Source organism: Pseudochaenichthys georgianus, unplaced genomic scaffold, assembly GCF_902827115.2.
Source record: "Pseudochaenichthys georgianus unplaced genomic scaffold, fPseGeo1.2 scaffold_180_arrow_ctg1, whole genome shotgun sequence".
Taxonomy (NCBI): Eukaryota; Metazoa; Chordata; class Actinopteri; order Perciformes; family Channichthyidae; genus Pseudochaenichthys; species Pseudochaenichthys georgianus.
In genome coordinates, this window is record NW_027262575.1 from 348655 (window position 1) to 366407 (window position 17753).

At 41.0% G+C, this 17753-nt stretch overlaps 2 protein-coding genes across 2 annotated transcripts in view; one reads left to right on the forward strand and one right to left on the reverse strand.

Annotated features, from left to right (window-relative positions):
• The window catches only part of LOC117441582 (zinc finger protein 271-like), a 450813-nt gene that overhangs the window by 174535 nt on the left and 258525 nt on the right, over positions 1-17753 (reverse strand). The window lies entirely within an intron of this gene.
• LOC117441567 (uncharacterized) overlaps positions 1-17753 on the forward strand; it is a 55254-nt gene that overhangs the window by 34600 nt on the left and 2901 nt on the right. Inside the window, exons 7-8 of the mRNA XM_071202234.1 lie at positions 2233-3350; positions 10906-11149. Coding sequence (XP_071058335.1) covers positions 2233-3350; positions 10906-11149 — 1362 coding nt within the window. The remainder of the gene's footprint in view (positions 1-2232; positions 3351-10905; positions 11150-17753) is intronic.

Below are 17753 nucleotides of genomic sequence, written 5' to 3' on the forward strand. Positions count from 1 at the left end.
TCGGTGTGTAGTAAGAGGTCAGTGTGAACGCAGTCGGCATCCTCCAGATATGCACGAAACAGCCGTCTTTGAAGAGGTCTATAGAACTTATCCATTACCTCTTTCATGTTCAGCATTTTAGCACAAAGTGCGTGCTGGTGTATGAAGTCAGGGAATGTGTCATCCTCTCTGCATTTTGCAATGAAGCCATTACACCGGCCCACCATCGCAGGCGCACCATCCGTTGTGATGGAACTCAACTTAGACATGGGGAGTTTAGTTTTGTCAACAAAGTTTTTCAATGTCCGAAAAATGTCCTCGCCCCGAGTTAGGGCTGTCCCGAATACCATTTTTCGGGCTCCGGATATTCGGTAGTAATCAGCAGCGAATATTCGAATATTCGGTGCGGAGAGATTTGTATTTTTTCTTCACTTTTTTTTTTTTTTTTCCCAAAAGGTTTCATAACACGCTCCTAATCCGAGACACCTGACAACACGCTGTTAAGCAGAAGCGCAGAAAGAGCATACTATTACGATGTATATGTATTTATTGTCTCAGTACTCGCAAACATTCAAACTAAATGTGTCCTCTGCATTTAACCCAGCGCAGCACCCGGGGACCAAATCTGGTTCCACATTCCGTCTATAACATTTTACAACCTGAACAGTCAAACAAAGATACAAAACACTGGAGCGTTTGGGGACAGTGTAGCCGGGCTCCATCTTCTTCATTAATTTTCTGAAGCCTTCGCCTTCGACTATGTAAATGTGTCTCATATCCATAGCGATGAAATCTACTATGGCATCTGTTATCTCTTTCTTTCTTTTCTCCGTTATCGGTTTTTGGAACTGTAGGGTCTGCTGTATTGTTGAGGATGTTGATGGCTGGGATGCGTGGGGATGCACCTATGGACACAATTTATTATTAGGCTGAGCTACTCAACTTTATGCCAATAATTGCCTTAGCCCCAGATGTTCCCACATTACTCCTATTATTTTCACTATTCTGATCAAATTAAAAAACTAATATAAAAAAACAATTCGGTTGCTTGCTTGCAACTATTTTCCAAGCAAAGTAAGTGCACGTTTTTATCATGTTTAACGTTACTGTTTAAACGGCGGATAAAGCAGCTTCATCATGGCAACTTCACAACAGCTAAGCTAAGCTAGGCTACTACTTACAGCATCCAGGTGACTTTTCAGAGTTGTTGTGCCACCGTGGTAGGCCAGTTTCTTATCACATATTTGGCACACTGCCTTCTTTTTACCGTCGTCCAATTTAAAATGGTCCCACACAGCTGAAGTCTTCGGCATTTTATGGGTGAAACGAGGTGAAGCGTGCCGTTTGCGTTCGTGACTGTGAACAGTGAACGCGATGTCAGGAGCACAGGCTGAGATTGTATATATTTCCGCATTTTAACAGTGCAATTCAAAAGTATAAGAATATGGCAATTTGCCTTTATTAATAACATACATTTAGAAAAATATATTAATTTTTTTTGAAAAAATATTTTATAATTTTTTTAAATATTTTTTTGTTTGAAAAAAAATAAAAAAACGAATATCCGAATAATGAAATTAAAACCCGAATAGTTGGCCAACGAACGAATATTCGAATAGTCGAATATTCGGGTACAGCCCTACCCCGAGTGTGTTCCTTCATTGGCAGAATTGGCAGTAGTTCCTCTTTCGCCGTCATGTCTGTGAACACCAACAGGATAAAAAGGCACAATTGCGCTGTATCGCTCACGTCAGTGGACTCGTCTAGTTGGAGTGAGAAACACTCGCAGTCTTCTATGTCCTTCCTGAGTTGCTGGGTCAAATCCTCTGCCATGACTTCACAGCGACGTGTGACTGTGCTCCATGATAATTGGACGGCCTTGATAGCATTTACTATTTCTGTTTTGTTTGTGTAATCCCGAAACAAGGCGTCGAAGGCTTCTTTCACCATCTCTCCATCTTGAAAGGATTTGTTGTGTTTGATTATAGTGTGACTCACTCGTAGAGATGCTTCAGTGGCTGCCTTTGCGGTGGATGTCGGCTTGAAGAAAAGTGACTGCTGTCCAGCTAATTGTGATTTACTGTGAAAACTGTTAGACCGCCTACCGTACTAACTCACCTGTTGTCCTGAAAAAAGGTGTAATTGACAGACTATTGACCCAACAGAAATACACAGTGGGCGGAACTTCGTGGTTAGAATTTACATTCTAATACTCTACAGTTTCTCTGAATATGTGTTTCCTGTTTCCTGCAGACGTCCAGCAGCTGGTGGTGGTTGAAGAAGAGGTTCCCCCTGAGCAGCAGGAGTGGAGCTCCAGTCTGGACCGGGAGGACCCAGAGCCCCCCCCACACATTAAAGAGGAACAGGAGGAACTCTGGAGCAGTCAGGAGGGAGAGCAGCTTCAAGGGCTGGAGGAGGCTGATATCACCAAGTCCACATTCACTCCTGTCCCTGTGAAGAGTGAAGGTGATGAAGAGAAACCTCAGTCCTCTCAGCTTCATCAAATACAAACTGAACACCTGGAAACAGAAGCTGGTGGAGAGGACTGTGGAGGACCAGAACCAGCCAGGAACTCAGATCCTGAGAGACATTTACAACCAGAGACTGAGGACCACACTGGAGACACTTCTGAACCTGGGACTGAAGACAGTGCTGATTGGAAGAAGACCAGAGAACCAGGTTCAAACTCTCAGAGAAATAAACAAGACCCTGTCAGTGATTTAAGACGTAGGACTGGAAAGAAAACATTTGGCTGCTCAGTCTGTAAGAAATATTTTACACAGAGTGGACATTTAAAGGAACACATGAGAATCCACACAGGAGAGAAACCATTTGGCTGCTCAGTCTGTGAGAAATATTTTACACAGAGAGGAAGTTTAAAGAAACACTTGATAATCCACACTGAAGAGAAACCGTTCAGCTGCTCAGTCTGTGAGAAATATTTTCCAACGAGAGCACATTTGCATCGACACATGAGAAGCCACACAGGAGAGAAAACATTCAGCTGCTCAGTCTGTAAGAAATCTTTTGCACAGAGAGGACATTTAAAGGAACACATGAGAATCCACACAGGAGAGAAACCATTCAGCTGCAGTGTTTGTGACAGAAGATTTACCTGGAGACATTATGTCAAAACCCATAAGTGTGTTGGTCGTCAGTCCTCACAGCTTCATCAAACTCAAAGTGAGGAGAACAGAGAGGCAGAGCCTCCAGCCAGCAGCTCAGCTGAACACATGGAAACAGAAGCTGATGGAGAGGACTGTGGAGGACCAGAACCAGCCAGGAACTCAGATCCAGAGAGACATTTACAACCAGAGACTGAGGACAACCCTGGAGACTCTTCTGAACCTGACATTTTCCAAGTCAAATCTGCAACATAAAAAGAGGACAATTAATTAGTCCTACGACAATTCACATGAGAAAAATCTGGCTGGCTGTATAAACTCTGTTTGACAATTTTCAAACATGACTTCATATAAACTCCATCTTTATTCAATTCAATTCAACACCTTTATTTATCCAGGTAAAATCCCATTGAGATCAATGATCTCTTTTTCAAGTGAGACCTGCAGCAGTAGGTTCCACAAGAAGACATAAAAACATAAACAACAGAACAACAAAAGGACATCATACAGCAACATGTACAGGGATTACAATTTACATATCTAACCACATGTACAGGTACCAACAGCTTCTGAGTGAGTAGCATCCAACCGAGCTTTAAAAACATGTAGTGGTACTAGCTTGGTAATTTTCCATTCTTTTTGCAGACTGTTCCAAGTTAGTGGAGCTGCACATCTAAAAGCTTTCTTCCCTGAGACAGTCCTAGCACTTGGCACATTTAATAAAACCACAGCATGCGATCTCAGGCAATACGTACTTTCAATTCGCAGAGAGATCAGGGAGCAGATATAAGATGGTAGTTTATCCAACATGGCTTTGTAAATGAAAATGTACCAGTGACTGAGCCTCCGTGCAGTTAGTGAAGGCAGAACCGCCTTGGCATACAGGGTACAATGATGTGTGAGTGCTTTACAGTTTGTCACAAATCTGAGTGCACTGTGATACGCAGCATCTAACTTGCTTAGGTAATGGGGAGGTGCATTCATATACATCACCAGAGTCCAGCACAGGTCAAAGGTCACAGAGCCTCTTCCTGGCCTCAAGCGAGAAGCAGGACTTGTTCCTGTAGAAGAAACCTAGCCTCACCCTCAGCTGTTTAAGCAGGTTATTTACATGAAGTTTAAAAGTGAGACAATCATCAAGCCAGATACCAAGGTATTTGTAACAGGTAACCACTTTGAGTTTTATTCCTTGCGTAGTTACAATATCCAAAGCAGTCTCCGGTGTATTTTTAGCTTTAGCTTTAGAAAAGAGCACTGTTATCCCCACGTTGTCGTACCCAAGACTGTCTTGTGAGCTCGTGGCAGAACCGTGAAACAAAAACAAAAAAATATACAACTCTAACAGAAGTTTTGAATATGTTTAATGTTTTTGTCATACTACTTTTCTGATGTGTACTATAACCACTGACTGATTAATCTGTAGTAGTTTCTCTAATAATCTGTTTGGTTAATGAAATGTTGTGACTTTAAACTTCCATTGGGATGTTGTTGATAGTTCCTGTTGAGTTGTCATGTCTGCCGATATCTGGTTTTCTTACGTCTGTTGGTTTTAATCTGTGTCTATGTTGTTGTCAGTGATGTATTGTCTTATCTTTTTAAATGCCGTTGTGATGTGCTGCAACCCAATTTCCCCTCGGGGACAAATACAACGAATACTATACTAAGAGGAAACTTTGAAGGCCTTTTTCTCAAAATGATGACTCGGTGACAGTCATTATATAATGTGACATATTTTGCTTAATATTTGGAGTACAACAACAATCCGGATATCATTAGAAAACTAGGAATTTCCTCTTTCCAACAGTCTATACAACTCAAAATGTGTCTTCGGGTCAATGAGACTGATTGCGATGGAGCAGGTCACATATACATTTATTAAGTTAATCTATTTATATGAGAAATAAAAATCCCTCCGTTTGTGTACCAGCCAGCGTCCTTAGGCTTCTCAATCACGATCATTAAACTGGAATATATACGATATTGATTACATGAAAATATGATTTCATGTTCATTGTTTAGAGTTATTCTAAGGCTTTACTCATTGGGAACTCGGTATGAGAAAGATCACACTGTTGAGATTTCATATCTGCCTGTTTTACACTCTTTGACCAGCAGGGGGTTTGTGTTCAAATGAAGCCTCAGGAGATGAACCCTGTTGAGAACCAATTGGCTTCAAAGCTTCATGAAGCTTCATCTCGCCATCACTAGGTCCAGTGTTTCCTAAAGGAGGTAATAAAGGAAGTGTTGAGGCTCCTTTCCTATCATCTAGATCAGTGCTTCTCAAACTGTTTTCAGTCATGTACCCCCTTTGAAACATTTCATCAGCCAAGTACCCCCTGACCGACCCGAAAAAGTTTGATAGAAAAAGCCTATATAAATAATTACAATATTCTGATGTTCCCTCAGTGTGTGATTTATTAACTCCTTCGTGCATGAATTACAACAAACTAAGGATATTTTCATCTTTATGCATTTTTTTTAAACAGATTTTTAAGTAATATATGTTTAACAAACCAATGAACAAAATGATATATCATGCAAAAACTATAAAATATGAAAGCCCATGCATATACAAGAAAAGCAGCATTTAATTAGCAGTCTCTAATGTAGTGACCACAATGCATGAAAGGGTTCTGAGGATCTGTACTCATATTTTTATTTTATGTATCTTATATTTAATTTGTTATCAATTGACTATATGTCACAACAAAATCTTCCCTCAGGATAAGTATTTTAATTATTTATTCATGTATTCTCTCTATTACAGGCCCGGTTCTACGGGTGTGCATAAGGGTGCATTGCACCCTCAGTTGAGTCGTTATGCACCCTCATTTGAAAAATTAAAAGTAAAAAAATAAATAATTAAAAGTGAAAAAAATTACATTCAGTTGCGCGTGACCTGTGCCGCAGCACATTCATCATCTGCAAGGTGCTTACACAGCAGTCAATGATGGATCAGAAAATGGTTAAAACAACCAGCCCTTATCGCCAGCATACACTGCATCTACTGCAGGTATAACAGTTCAGATCATGGGGACATTACGTTACTGTTGTGGACACTAACGTCCTCCCGCCCGACTCGCCCACAGAGGCGGAGCAGCCACAGCCGTCTTCGTTACCCCAAACACCGCCACCCCTCGGCGGCCCGCAAGTGCCAGAGGACCTCTGCAACACAGAGCCTGCCCAGGTATATTTAAAAAAGTACCCAACTCGCCTGTACAGTGGGGTGAGGCGCTCATTTTGCAGCTCATGGTTTCAAAACAGAGATTGGCTGGAATATTCATGTAAAAAAGATGCCATCTTCTGCTATGCATGTAGACATTTCGGTTCAAGTAAGTCAGATGCCTTCACCACAACTGGCTGCAACAACTGGCGCCATGCTCTTATAGGCTACGTGATAAGGGACTGGGAAGGCATAATCAAGCAAAGAGCACAAAGATCTCTTAATGTTGCTCTCAAAGTGCACCAGATTGATGGTTTTAACTTCAATATTTTAAAAAATATCTTCCCGGGGGAGCATGCCCCCGACCCCCCCAGAAGAGGTGAGGACCCCCCATAGAGGGTGTTAGGTACACTCCCCACTTATAAAAATAGCACTTTACCACTGCACCCTCTCTAATCTCAGATGCATATATATATATATATATATATATAATATATTCGTTACATTAAGATGGCTTACTCTAACGTTATACTCGGTTAGAGTATGCTGACTTCATAAGCCATATATATATATATATTTATATAAACTACCGAAATTAAAGTAAGGTAAAATCATTACCATGGACATTAACGTTAGCTTCACTTACACTTACCTTTTGACAGAAACCCAAGAGATTCAGGACTCAACATCAAATCCTCCAAAACGAATCAGAGTTCCAAGGATTCAAGAAGACTTTTTGATTTGATCATTGTGAAGGGACATCCACAGAAATGGATGCTCTAAAAAGAAATCCGTATGTTTTTCTTATTTTTAAGGAAAATGTTCTGAAAAATTCATCTTCTGCTTCTTCCACTTCTTCTTCTTCTTCCTGGTGCATGCTGGGAGATTTTCGGAGGATGAAAGAAAGAGAAGACTGGTTGTGGACTTAAAGGGAACCACTTCCTGGCCTTCCTGACATCCAGGAAAAAGGTGAGATTCAAATCCATGTTAATGCCAGAAGCAATTTATTGTTTTTAACTTTTTAAATATGATTTTTTTTGGGGCATTTCAGTGTTATTGGAAAGAGGCAGCAGAGATCTACTGGAACCAGTGCAGAGGGAGGAGATGATATGCAGCAAAAGGCCCCGCCGGATGGTTGCTGCTGCGTGTGGAACGTGTCCTATCAGGTAAAGCAATTTGCTACCCAGTTATTTTTGAGTTTGAATTTAGCCTTTGGAAGGTCATTTCCGTGCATTCATTGTAAAGACTGAAAGATGTAAAGCTTGACATGATTTGGTCTTTTACTTAAGAGGATGTTTGTCTCTGAACTTCTTTAATGCTTATTTTTTGTATTGATGATATTGTTTTGTTCTTTATTTTTGTAGTGAGAATCACTTTGCAATTGTGTAAGTGCTATATAAATAGTTATACTAATATTATTGTTGTTACCATCATTACTATTATTAATAATGTTGTCTTTGTTTCGCTGCAGAAAGGATCATGCCAGCCCACATCGAACACCTGATCAAGAGCTTGTGAATCTTCAGGCAGAAAAGATGAAAACACCTGTTCATTGTACATGGAACCATGCCTGTCTGGGACTCTGTTCCACATGTCTTCAGTCAGTCCTGGACCCTATGACTAGTTCTACCAAGGCTCATTAGAGGTGAGCAGTGGGAGGAGAGGAGTGGAGTTATCTTTGTATTTGAGCTGCAAGTAGACACAGGTCATCAAATGCTGATGCTAATAACGATCCGAGTAATTTGATATTGATTGTCTGCCAATACCGAATCCTTACCCGATTCTTCTATTTCCCAGATAATACAGCTGCACAATTACAACAGGAACTCATCTTTAGACGGTTAATACAGAAGGGACATTTAATGTTTGTGGTTTTACCAGTCAGAGGGTAACAACAGATTTGACTGGTGGTAGGCTAAAAGGCTGTTTTGTTGATCATTTTATTTTTCATTACATTATAAAGATCTGCTCCATTGGAGGATTCCAAAGCTGAGCTGGAAGGGGAAGTCACCACCTACAGGACAGCAAATCTAAACATTAATTTGGATAAAATATGAAACCAGGTATTTTCACAAAGTAAGTACATTTGTTTTTAAATTGCAAGCAAATAATAAGGATAGTCTTGGATCGATTTTGCATTTAAACTTTCATCAGCAACTACAATAAAAGAAACAGACAAGATGGCAGTGAAATGTGTAAACAATCAGCCCATCGAGATATACACATATGAATTGATACTATTGATGAAATGTTTTTGTCCTTTCTTTGTCTTATTCACATTCTGTAGAAGAACAATCTGAGATACCTGAACAGCGTGAGCCTGCACCCTGGACACCCACACACCCCAATAATTCCCCTTCAAAGAGCGAGCCGCATGGGAAGGTATATATTATTTCCACTCCTCAGTCTCATATTGGTGTCTAGCTTTTATGTATAGGCTACTGTACACATTTTATGTTTCAGATTGTTGTCATTGACTTGCAAGGGGAGATTCCAGTGCGTCCAGAGGTCTGGGCAAAAATAAAAAACAACACAAGGGACTCCATGTTCGTGAAGGAGTTGGCTGTGGCGTTTTGGGGCACCGACACCTTAGGGGAAAGGAATGCCCCACCACCAGGACCACCAGGCAGCCTCTAACCCCACAGAAGCTATCAGTTTTGAAAGGTATGTTCTTAGCAGCACGAGCCACTTGCTCTTTGTGAGATACCAAGTTCTTGGTTATTTGAAATGTAATATTGATGATGTAATAATTAAAACTAGGGATGGGTACCGAGCCCCAGTATTAACGGGCCCCCGGGGCTGAATTATTAAAGACCGTGGTACCGTTAAGGTCCAACGTTAACAATCTTTTTATCGGTAATGGAGACGTTAAAAAATAGATGTCATATGTATTATTGCTACATAAACATTATATCGCAGTCTTACTGTCGCCAACTCCGTTTCTAATATACAAAAAGACTACAAAATGCGTCTGATTTATTTTCGATCTTACATAGTTTTGTGCGTGTGTGTGTGTGTGGGTGTGTGTATGTGTGGCCCGAGCGAGAGAGAGAGACCTTACGTGCATTGTTGTTGTTAGCATCTGGTGCTAGCTAGCTGCGCTAACGGATATAAGGAGCTGTTTAAATGAAAACAGAGGAGCGACATTTCGCCACAACTGCGCCGAGCACTTGACTTGATGCAGGAAGCAGACAGCGGGACATGGTAGGAGAAGTCAGCACACTCAGCACGGATAGTGCAACATGACTGCAGCGTCCAGGCAGCTCCCATTCACACACACACACACACACACACACACACACACACACACACACACACACACACACACACACACACACACACACACACACACACACACACACACACGCACGTGTACGCGCACACACACACACACACACACACACACACACACACACACACACACACACACACACACACACACACACACACACACACACACACACACACACACACACACACACACAGTTCGTATTTATCTCCTGATTTTAAATGTATGAGTAAAGTGTATGAGAGAGGTTCCAGGTAGTTGTGTTTAATATTCATGAGAATGTTTGTCATTGTTCAAATGATATTAAACATTAGCATAAAGCATATTTGTCCACTCATATGTTGATAAGAGTATTAAAAACTTGAAAAATATTCCTCTAAGGTACATTTAGAACAGATAAAAAATGTGCGATTAATTTGCGATTAATCGCGATTAACTATTTTAATCGACTGACATCCCTAATATATATATTGTATAGATGTTGCAACTATACAGAGCTTTGGCAATACTATATGTAACTGAGGTCATGCTAATAAAGCTATTGAATTGAATTGAGTATACCTTTAAGTGATCTGTCAGGAGGAAACAAAGGTTCGCCAACACATTACTCTACTGCTGAGAAAGGCTGTACAAAGACGTGAAACGATGTGCTGCAATCTGTGTATTTTTGAAGAATGCCAAGTAAAGGAAGGAAGTAATAACTATTCTGTTTACAGTTCTGTCATCACATAATTTAATACGATTTATTAAAACATTGTTGTTTCTTATTTTCAGTTTGCTTCAAGCAGTGGCTGTACGAGAAATACGTGGAAGACCAACACCATGCTGGTCCATGCTGGTTTTTTCAGCAGGGCAGGTAGCTGCCGTGATCAAGAATTGTAAAAACGCTCGATTTAATTTAAGATAATATAAGCTATCAGCAGCAGAGCAAGCACACAGGATAGCCCGGAAGTGACAACACGCTTACCACAATAGTGAGGGTCCTTGTAGAAACAGCAGCTCCGATCTGGCCTTCACAATAAAACCCATGGTTTTCACTCTTCTTACAAAAATGACTTATAGGAAGAATATAAATAAAGTCTGTGTATCTTAAAGGTTTAGGTATTGTCTAAGGGGAAATCATAGCCGCTTTTATTTTGAAGTCCTCTGCACCGGAAGTGATGGTCCCGCTCTTTCTAATGGAACCAGATCGTGTCTCGTGGGTTCTCTCTCTACATCCATGGTTCTCTCTCGGTGTTCCTGAGGAAGTGTGTGTGCGCATCGTCTGTGTGTCTGGATGAACCTCTGACTCTGTGCTCTTTCTTCTGAAGCCTTTAGCTCGGACTCTAGAAGCTAGCATAGCATGCTAGCTGGTAACACGCTTGCAACACAGCATGAGAGAAACAGGAAGTGGTGATTTAGTAAACATGAGTGTTGTGCTGCTCTCGTTGGTGAAGCAGCGACTCACTGCGGCTGCTGAAGACATCTTTGTTCTGTTTGAAAGAACGATAGCAGAGTACGAGGAGGAACTGTCTCGTTCAAAACAGGAGAACGAGAGACACCGGAAACTACTGGACGCTGTTTTACAGCCTCAGCTTCAGATCCACAGAGCAGGTCTGTTCCCTCGTTATTCACTCAAATTCAAACTCAGGTTTATTGAGCTCCCTTCCAACTTGTGTTTACATTTCTCTACAAAGTACAAATGTAAAAAAAAAAACGTTTTGCCACTTAGTCTACAAATGACTTATGACAGCAACTACAGTGAACTACTACAAAGTTCAAACATTTATTTCATTTACCAAACTAACGTAACCAAACAGTCCCTGAGCTGACTGAGCCTAAATCCCTAAAGCTTTGCTGAAAGGTAGAGTGTAGAGTAGACCAGTGGTTCCCAAACTTGTTGTGCCCGAGGCACCAAAGTACAAATCTCAAGGCACACCTATTGTGCAAAATAGCCCTTATAACACGTGTTATCACTCATATCATGTAAAATATCTGTATTATGTGCATAATTATTTACTAATGCCAAATAAAATGTGACAAAGACAACTATATTACTCATGAAATATTTATTAACGAAATATTTCAGAAATTAATTTGAAACGTTATCAAATTAGGCTTCATCAAAGCAGCAACACACTCATTTAAACCAGACAGGTCACAACATTAAACATGAGACAAAGGACATTCAGCACAGAGAACTGTGAATGCAAGGAAGCTGCACGGTCCATGGTCCTGAACTACACATTATAAATGTAACATTTCAGCAGAGATGGGGTCGTTACTAAAAAAAAAAGTAATCTATTACATATTACTTTTTAAAAAAGTAATATATTCAGGGTTCGTACGGGTGCTTGAAATCCTTGAAAATGCTTGAAATTTGACGTGGTGTTTTCAAGGTTGGGAAAGTGCTTGAATTTTGGGAATGGTGCTTGAAAATGTAAATGCTTTACTTTTACAATAAATTGCTGTCTGACTGAATAGTTCGCTTTTTAGATTAAAAGAAAATAATTGCTTCGCTTCTTCATAAAACAGCTCCGCTGCGGCCTTCCCGCGCTATGCAAGTGTTTGTGTTACGTGTGACCTGGGCATTCTGATGAGAGATAGATGACTGTGTGCCAGGAGGTTGCCGTTTCAACGAGCGTTGGCTAGCAGAAGACAAATACAAGCCATGGCTGAGACGAGGGTCAAGCCCACGAGTAGCCTCCTGCAAAGTGTGCAAAAATAACGATGCGAGAGTCTGCGCTGACGAGCCACATGAAAGGTACGCCGTAAAAGAGCATTTTAGATTAGGCTAACGTTGCATGTTACGTTTGTTTAAGCTAACGTTAGCAAGCTGAATAGCGAACTCGATTGAGGGCTAATAATAATTGCAGGGGACAATCATTTCAGAGGAGCGTACCTATGGTATGTGCGTTACAGTCGCCATCGTGTGGTGTTCAGAGGATGAAGCACTCACGGCATTTCGTGTTATAGTCACGAAATATAATCTATTGATTCGACACAGAGCGATTTTGAAAGCAATGTATTTCTACTGGTGGTATGTTTCGTGCCTAAACCAAATGTGACTTGCTCTATCGAAATCAGTCGCATTGACCCGAAGACACATTTTCGTTTGTATTACTGGTCTGGGGGAGCTCGCGAGTGTGTTTGTGTATTTTTGCGTTTGTGTACCGGGGAAACACTCACGAGAAACACCGGCTGTTGTTCTGCTTGCTGTGACGTTGCATTACTCCGTTCTCTGCTTGTAATTATGCCGAAGCTTCAAAGTTGTATTTATCATCTGAATTTGCCGAAACAAGTTTAATATTCTGAAAGCCAAGACTTTGTTTATTCGAAAACAGATGAAAACAAACTGTCTTTTATATAAAATTGAAGTATTATACAAGTAAAACTACATTTTGTTTTAATCCCATGTAATTGTAGAATGAACACAGTCTTCCTTTGAAGATGTATAAGTCAGGTGTCTTGAGTAGTCAACATTACCTACAATCATTGTGCACATTTGTAAATATTATTTTCCACTTAAAATGTCCCTCAAGTAAAAGTAGAAAAGTATTCTCATCTAAATATAGTGAAAGACAGTGAAAGTAGTCGTTGTGCAGATTGGTCCATTTCAGAATAATATATATGATATGTTTTATAATGATTGATCATGAAAGTGTTCTCAAAGCTGGTGAAGGTGCAGCTAGTCTGAAGTACTTTGTAGACTGCAGGGTAGCTGGTGGAGGTGCAGCTAGTCTGAAGTACTTTGTAGACTGCAGGGTAGCTGGTGGAGGTGCAGCTGGTCTGAAGTACTTTGTAGACTGCAGGGTAGCTGGTGAAGGTGCAGCTAGTCTGAAGTACTTTGTAGACTGCAGGGTAGCTGGTGAAGGTGCAGCTAGTCTGAAGTACTTTGTAGACTGCAGGGTAGCTGGTGGAGGTGCAGCTAGTCTGATGTACTTTGTAGACTGCAGGGTAGCTGGTGGATTTACTCCAGGTGGAACTAAAGTCTGATTCAACACTTGATTATATTTCACATCATTCATCCACATCTGTAGAGTAACTAAAGGTGTTAAATACATGTAGTGCAGTAGAAGTACACAATGTACCTCTGAACTGTAGTGCAGTAGAAGTACACCATGTACCTCTGAACTGTTGTGCAGTAGAAGTTCACCATGTACCTCTGAACTGTAGAGGAGTAGAAGTACACCATGTACCTCTGAACTGTAGTGGAGTAGAAGTACACCATGTACCTCTGAACTGTAGAGAAGTAGAAGTACACCATGTACCTCTGAACTGTAGTGGAGTAGAAGTACACCATGTACCTCTGACTTATGTTCACTGCCAACCTAAAAGTACCTCAACAATTAATCAATAATGTATTGAATAGTTATTTGGCTGATTGTTGTATATCGGCTCAGACAGGTTATATGGGAGGCCTAGTCTACTTACAGGTCACTAATTTTGAAATATTAAACTTAGTTTTATTTTCTTTAATTTTTCATCCTCGTGTAGAATACTATCACGAAACACACATGTGGTTGTTCATAGCATAAAGAACATCTGATTTAATGTGAGGTAGGGAAATAATCATTTGAGTATGTGTATATAAATATGTAATTTACAACAGCTGTAAGATGCTTGAAAATGCACCTTGAAAATGCTTGAAAAGTGCTTGAATTTGACTTTGGAAAAGGTGTAAGAACCCTGTATACACACTACTTCTTTACTTTCTACATAAAGTAACTCGTTACTTTACTCGTGACTTTACTCGCAGGGCCGGCCCGCCCCTCCCTGCAGGCAGAACAAGCAGACTGCTAAAGTTTCAAATGTTCTCTTTAGTTCAGTTTCCATCGCATAAGACTGATCCAGATCCTGAATGTTTTCCTATCTGACCGTGGCTGTCCTCTGTCTCCTGCTATCTGTATATTTTGCGCAGTCTATCTCTGCTCACTCTGTTGTGTCGGCGTGTTCTCCTGCGTGTTGGCCATGTGTTGCACTGGAATCAGACACCGCAAAGACTACAACAGAGCACGTACGAACTGCGCATGCGTGAGTGGCAATAACTCTCCTTACCAGCAGGCGGCGGTCTGTTTTGAATTCGGCATTCAAAACAGGCAACAACCGGAAGACAGAGAAGAAGAACAGACTGTGATATAAACAAAAAACAAATAGCTGTGCGGTAGCTCCACCTTAGCATGTGTTCTTTACAGGTGTGTGTTGAGGTTTGACGTGGTGTTCACAGCAGTGGATAACAGCTTCTGGCCTGGACACAGTTTGCACCTCACCGTCACATTCCTGTCTATTCTTCGGATGAACTCAAAATAACGGGCATACCTCCACCCCTCGAGAGTTATCGCTGACTCAGCCATGTTTATGCAGCACTGCACGTGGAGATGTGGACGGGCAAATCGCGCAGATTACGTACATATAAACCTACAAAGTACTGATTTAGTACTGACAAAGTAAATTAAAAAATAATTATTTTTGTGTAGTTGTATATTGCAATAATAACGTATAGTTGTCACAAAATCCCACGGCACACCCGGAATTGCCTCACGGCACACCAGTGTGCCGCGGCACACCGTTTGGGAACCACTGGAGTAGACTATACGCATTACACTGTTACACACCTACTATACAGTATACACTGTAGTGGCTGTACAGTCAGTGTACTGTACTGTCTGTACACCATGTATTTTCTACAACTCTACATGTGTACATTATACAGTACATACTACATACATAGTGATGTACATACATACTGTTAGAAATTAAAATCAATGTTGATATGGCGTAATTTGAATTAAATACACTATTTAATTTAAATCAGTTTTATTCTGAAAAAAACGGAAGTTCACACTAACTTAATATTTTATTCTGAAAATTATTCACTTCCGGTTAGCATTAGCATGTGGCGAAATGCTACGTTTTCAAACCGTGAAATGACATGTGGTGTTGTACACTGAGCACACTGGGTTTAGCACTCATTTATTGACGCTGAATAACGTTCATCAGGGAATGTTTAAATAACCACAGACACCAGAATGATGTAATTTAGCAACAGAAAAATACAGGAATTGCATTGGACCCGCCCCCCGACGACGCCAGCCAATATGAGAAGACCTCAGATGACAACAGGAAGAGTAAGCCAATAATTGACCTCTTCTACCTGCTGACCTGGGCTGACGGCAGATGAGGAGAGCGCCTCCTTTTGCAATTTCATTTGTATACCACCGCATCTTTTGTGTAATTAAATGCTGTACTTTTATAAGCTTACCTTGCCCTACCGGTACGCAGCACTACGCGTGCGCAGCAGCTAACCTCCCTGCGAGCCTTCGCTCAGGTCACATTTACACACGGAGCGGCTGAAGCCCGCTAGCACTATTAGCACTAGCAGTATCGCTAGCAGCCACATCGTTTAGGCTGTCAAATACGCTGCACCCTTTTAGATTCAATGAGTGTCTCGTTTGCAAATGCTTCATTAAGTTGCTTGTGTTACCCCCTTTACAAGCAACTCATTGAGTACATAGATTGCACCTTGCACTATCGCCACTACATTTTTTTAAAGTGCACCCAGACCTTCGATCGCCTCGCTCTGCCCGCCATGCTTGCGGGAGTCTCACAACAATAATAAGAGCGCTGTTGAGAAAGATGACGAGTGGCCAATCAGAGGGCTCTCAAACCGGATACATCACACGGGATGAGGGTTCCCAACCAACCAGAATGGTTTCAAGTTAAACTAAGGAAGTAGACGTAACACATATACCGATAGCAGCACCGTTTGTCCAGCGGCTTAACGGTATACCAATAGTCCAATGGAGATGCGCAGAGAAAAAAAAAAAAAAAAAGTTTTAACAACATGTTTATTTATTGACTTCATTCCTGTATAACCATTTTGCGCAAAGATGGCACTGTTTGTCAGAGCACTTCATCCTTCTGGGATTTCATGAAGAACAGCTCCAACGCCTGTGTGTATGGGAACGCCTCTGGTGCTGGTCCATTAACTGCCAGTGTTTCCCACAGATCTGAAATATACTTGGGGGGGTGGTTGAGGTGACGTGCAACAACATTAACCTTTCTGGTGGTCGCTTGTTAGCAGACCCTTCACGCGATGGCAGAGCGAACAGGTACAGGCAGGGCCCATAATGATAGCCCTACAGTTTAAATCTACTACCCACACATGAACATATGGAAATGGGTTACTATTTAAAAAAATAAATGTATTTAGGAACCTATCCATGTGATTTTTAGTGGGGGTAGACCTCAAGTCCTCTAGGGGGTCCAGGGGCATGCCCCCCCGGTAAGATTTTATTTTTTATGTTGGAGTTAAATGCATCAATCTGGTGCATTTTGAGGGGAAAATAAAGAGACTAGATCTATGGAAACACCTATATTAAACAGAACTGTATACATTTCAATAATCATAAAATCATGGCCATAACCAATAACATACCTTTTCCAATTATATTTGTGAGTGTGTCTGTGCTCCTGAATCAGCCTCTCCTGTCTCCATCCTCTCCCCCTCTCCTCACCCCCTCTCCCTCCTCTCCTGTCTCCCTCATCTCCCCCTGCTCCTCTTTGAGGCAGCAGCAAAGACTAGTTTTCTCTCAACAAGTTTTAAAAGTGTATCTTACATTTTTTCACCTTGTTAACTATTTATTTATTTATTCATGCATATTTTACTAATCACATTACATTTCATTTAGCTGACGCTTTTATCCAAAGCGACTTATAATGACTGATTACAGGGACATTCTCCCTGGAGTAACTAAGGGCTAAGTGCCTTACTCAAGGGCACACTAGTGGTGGTGTTCCTGGCGGGATTTGAACTTACAGCCTTCCGATCTTCAGCCCACCTCACTATCCATTAGACCAGGGGTTCCCAACCTTTTTTCCCAAGAGCCCCCACAAATGAAAATTATAAATGTCTTTCTTTTTATGCCTTTAATACTAACTTGAATTTTTATTAAAATTAATTAATCAATTATTTTTTATATTTTATTGTAATGTAGAGACAAGGCTTTAGTGACACTCATGTATTGCCTTACAGGTTGGGAACCACTGCATTAGACCAATCACTACCCTCTCAAATGGAAATATGTGTTTACATAAATGGTGACCACACCGTTTGAGACCCACTGAGAACTTAGACTAAGTTAACTTTCTGAACACTCAGAGAGTCCTTTACCTCACCTGAGCTGAGGTTATCCCGAGCTTGAATGACACACAGAGA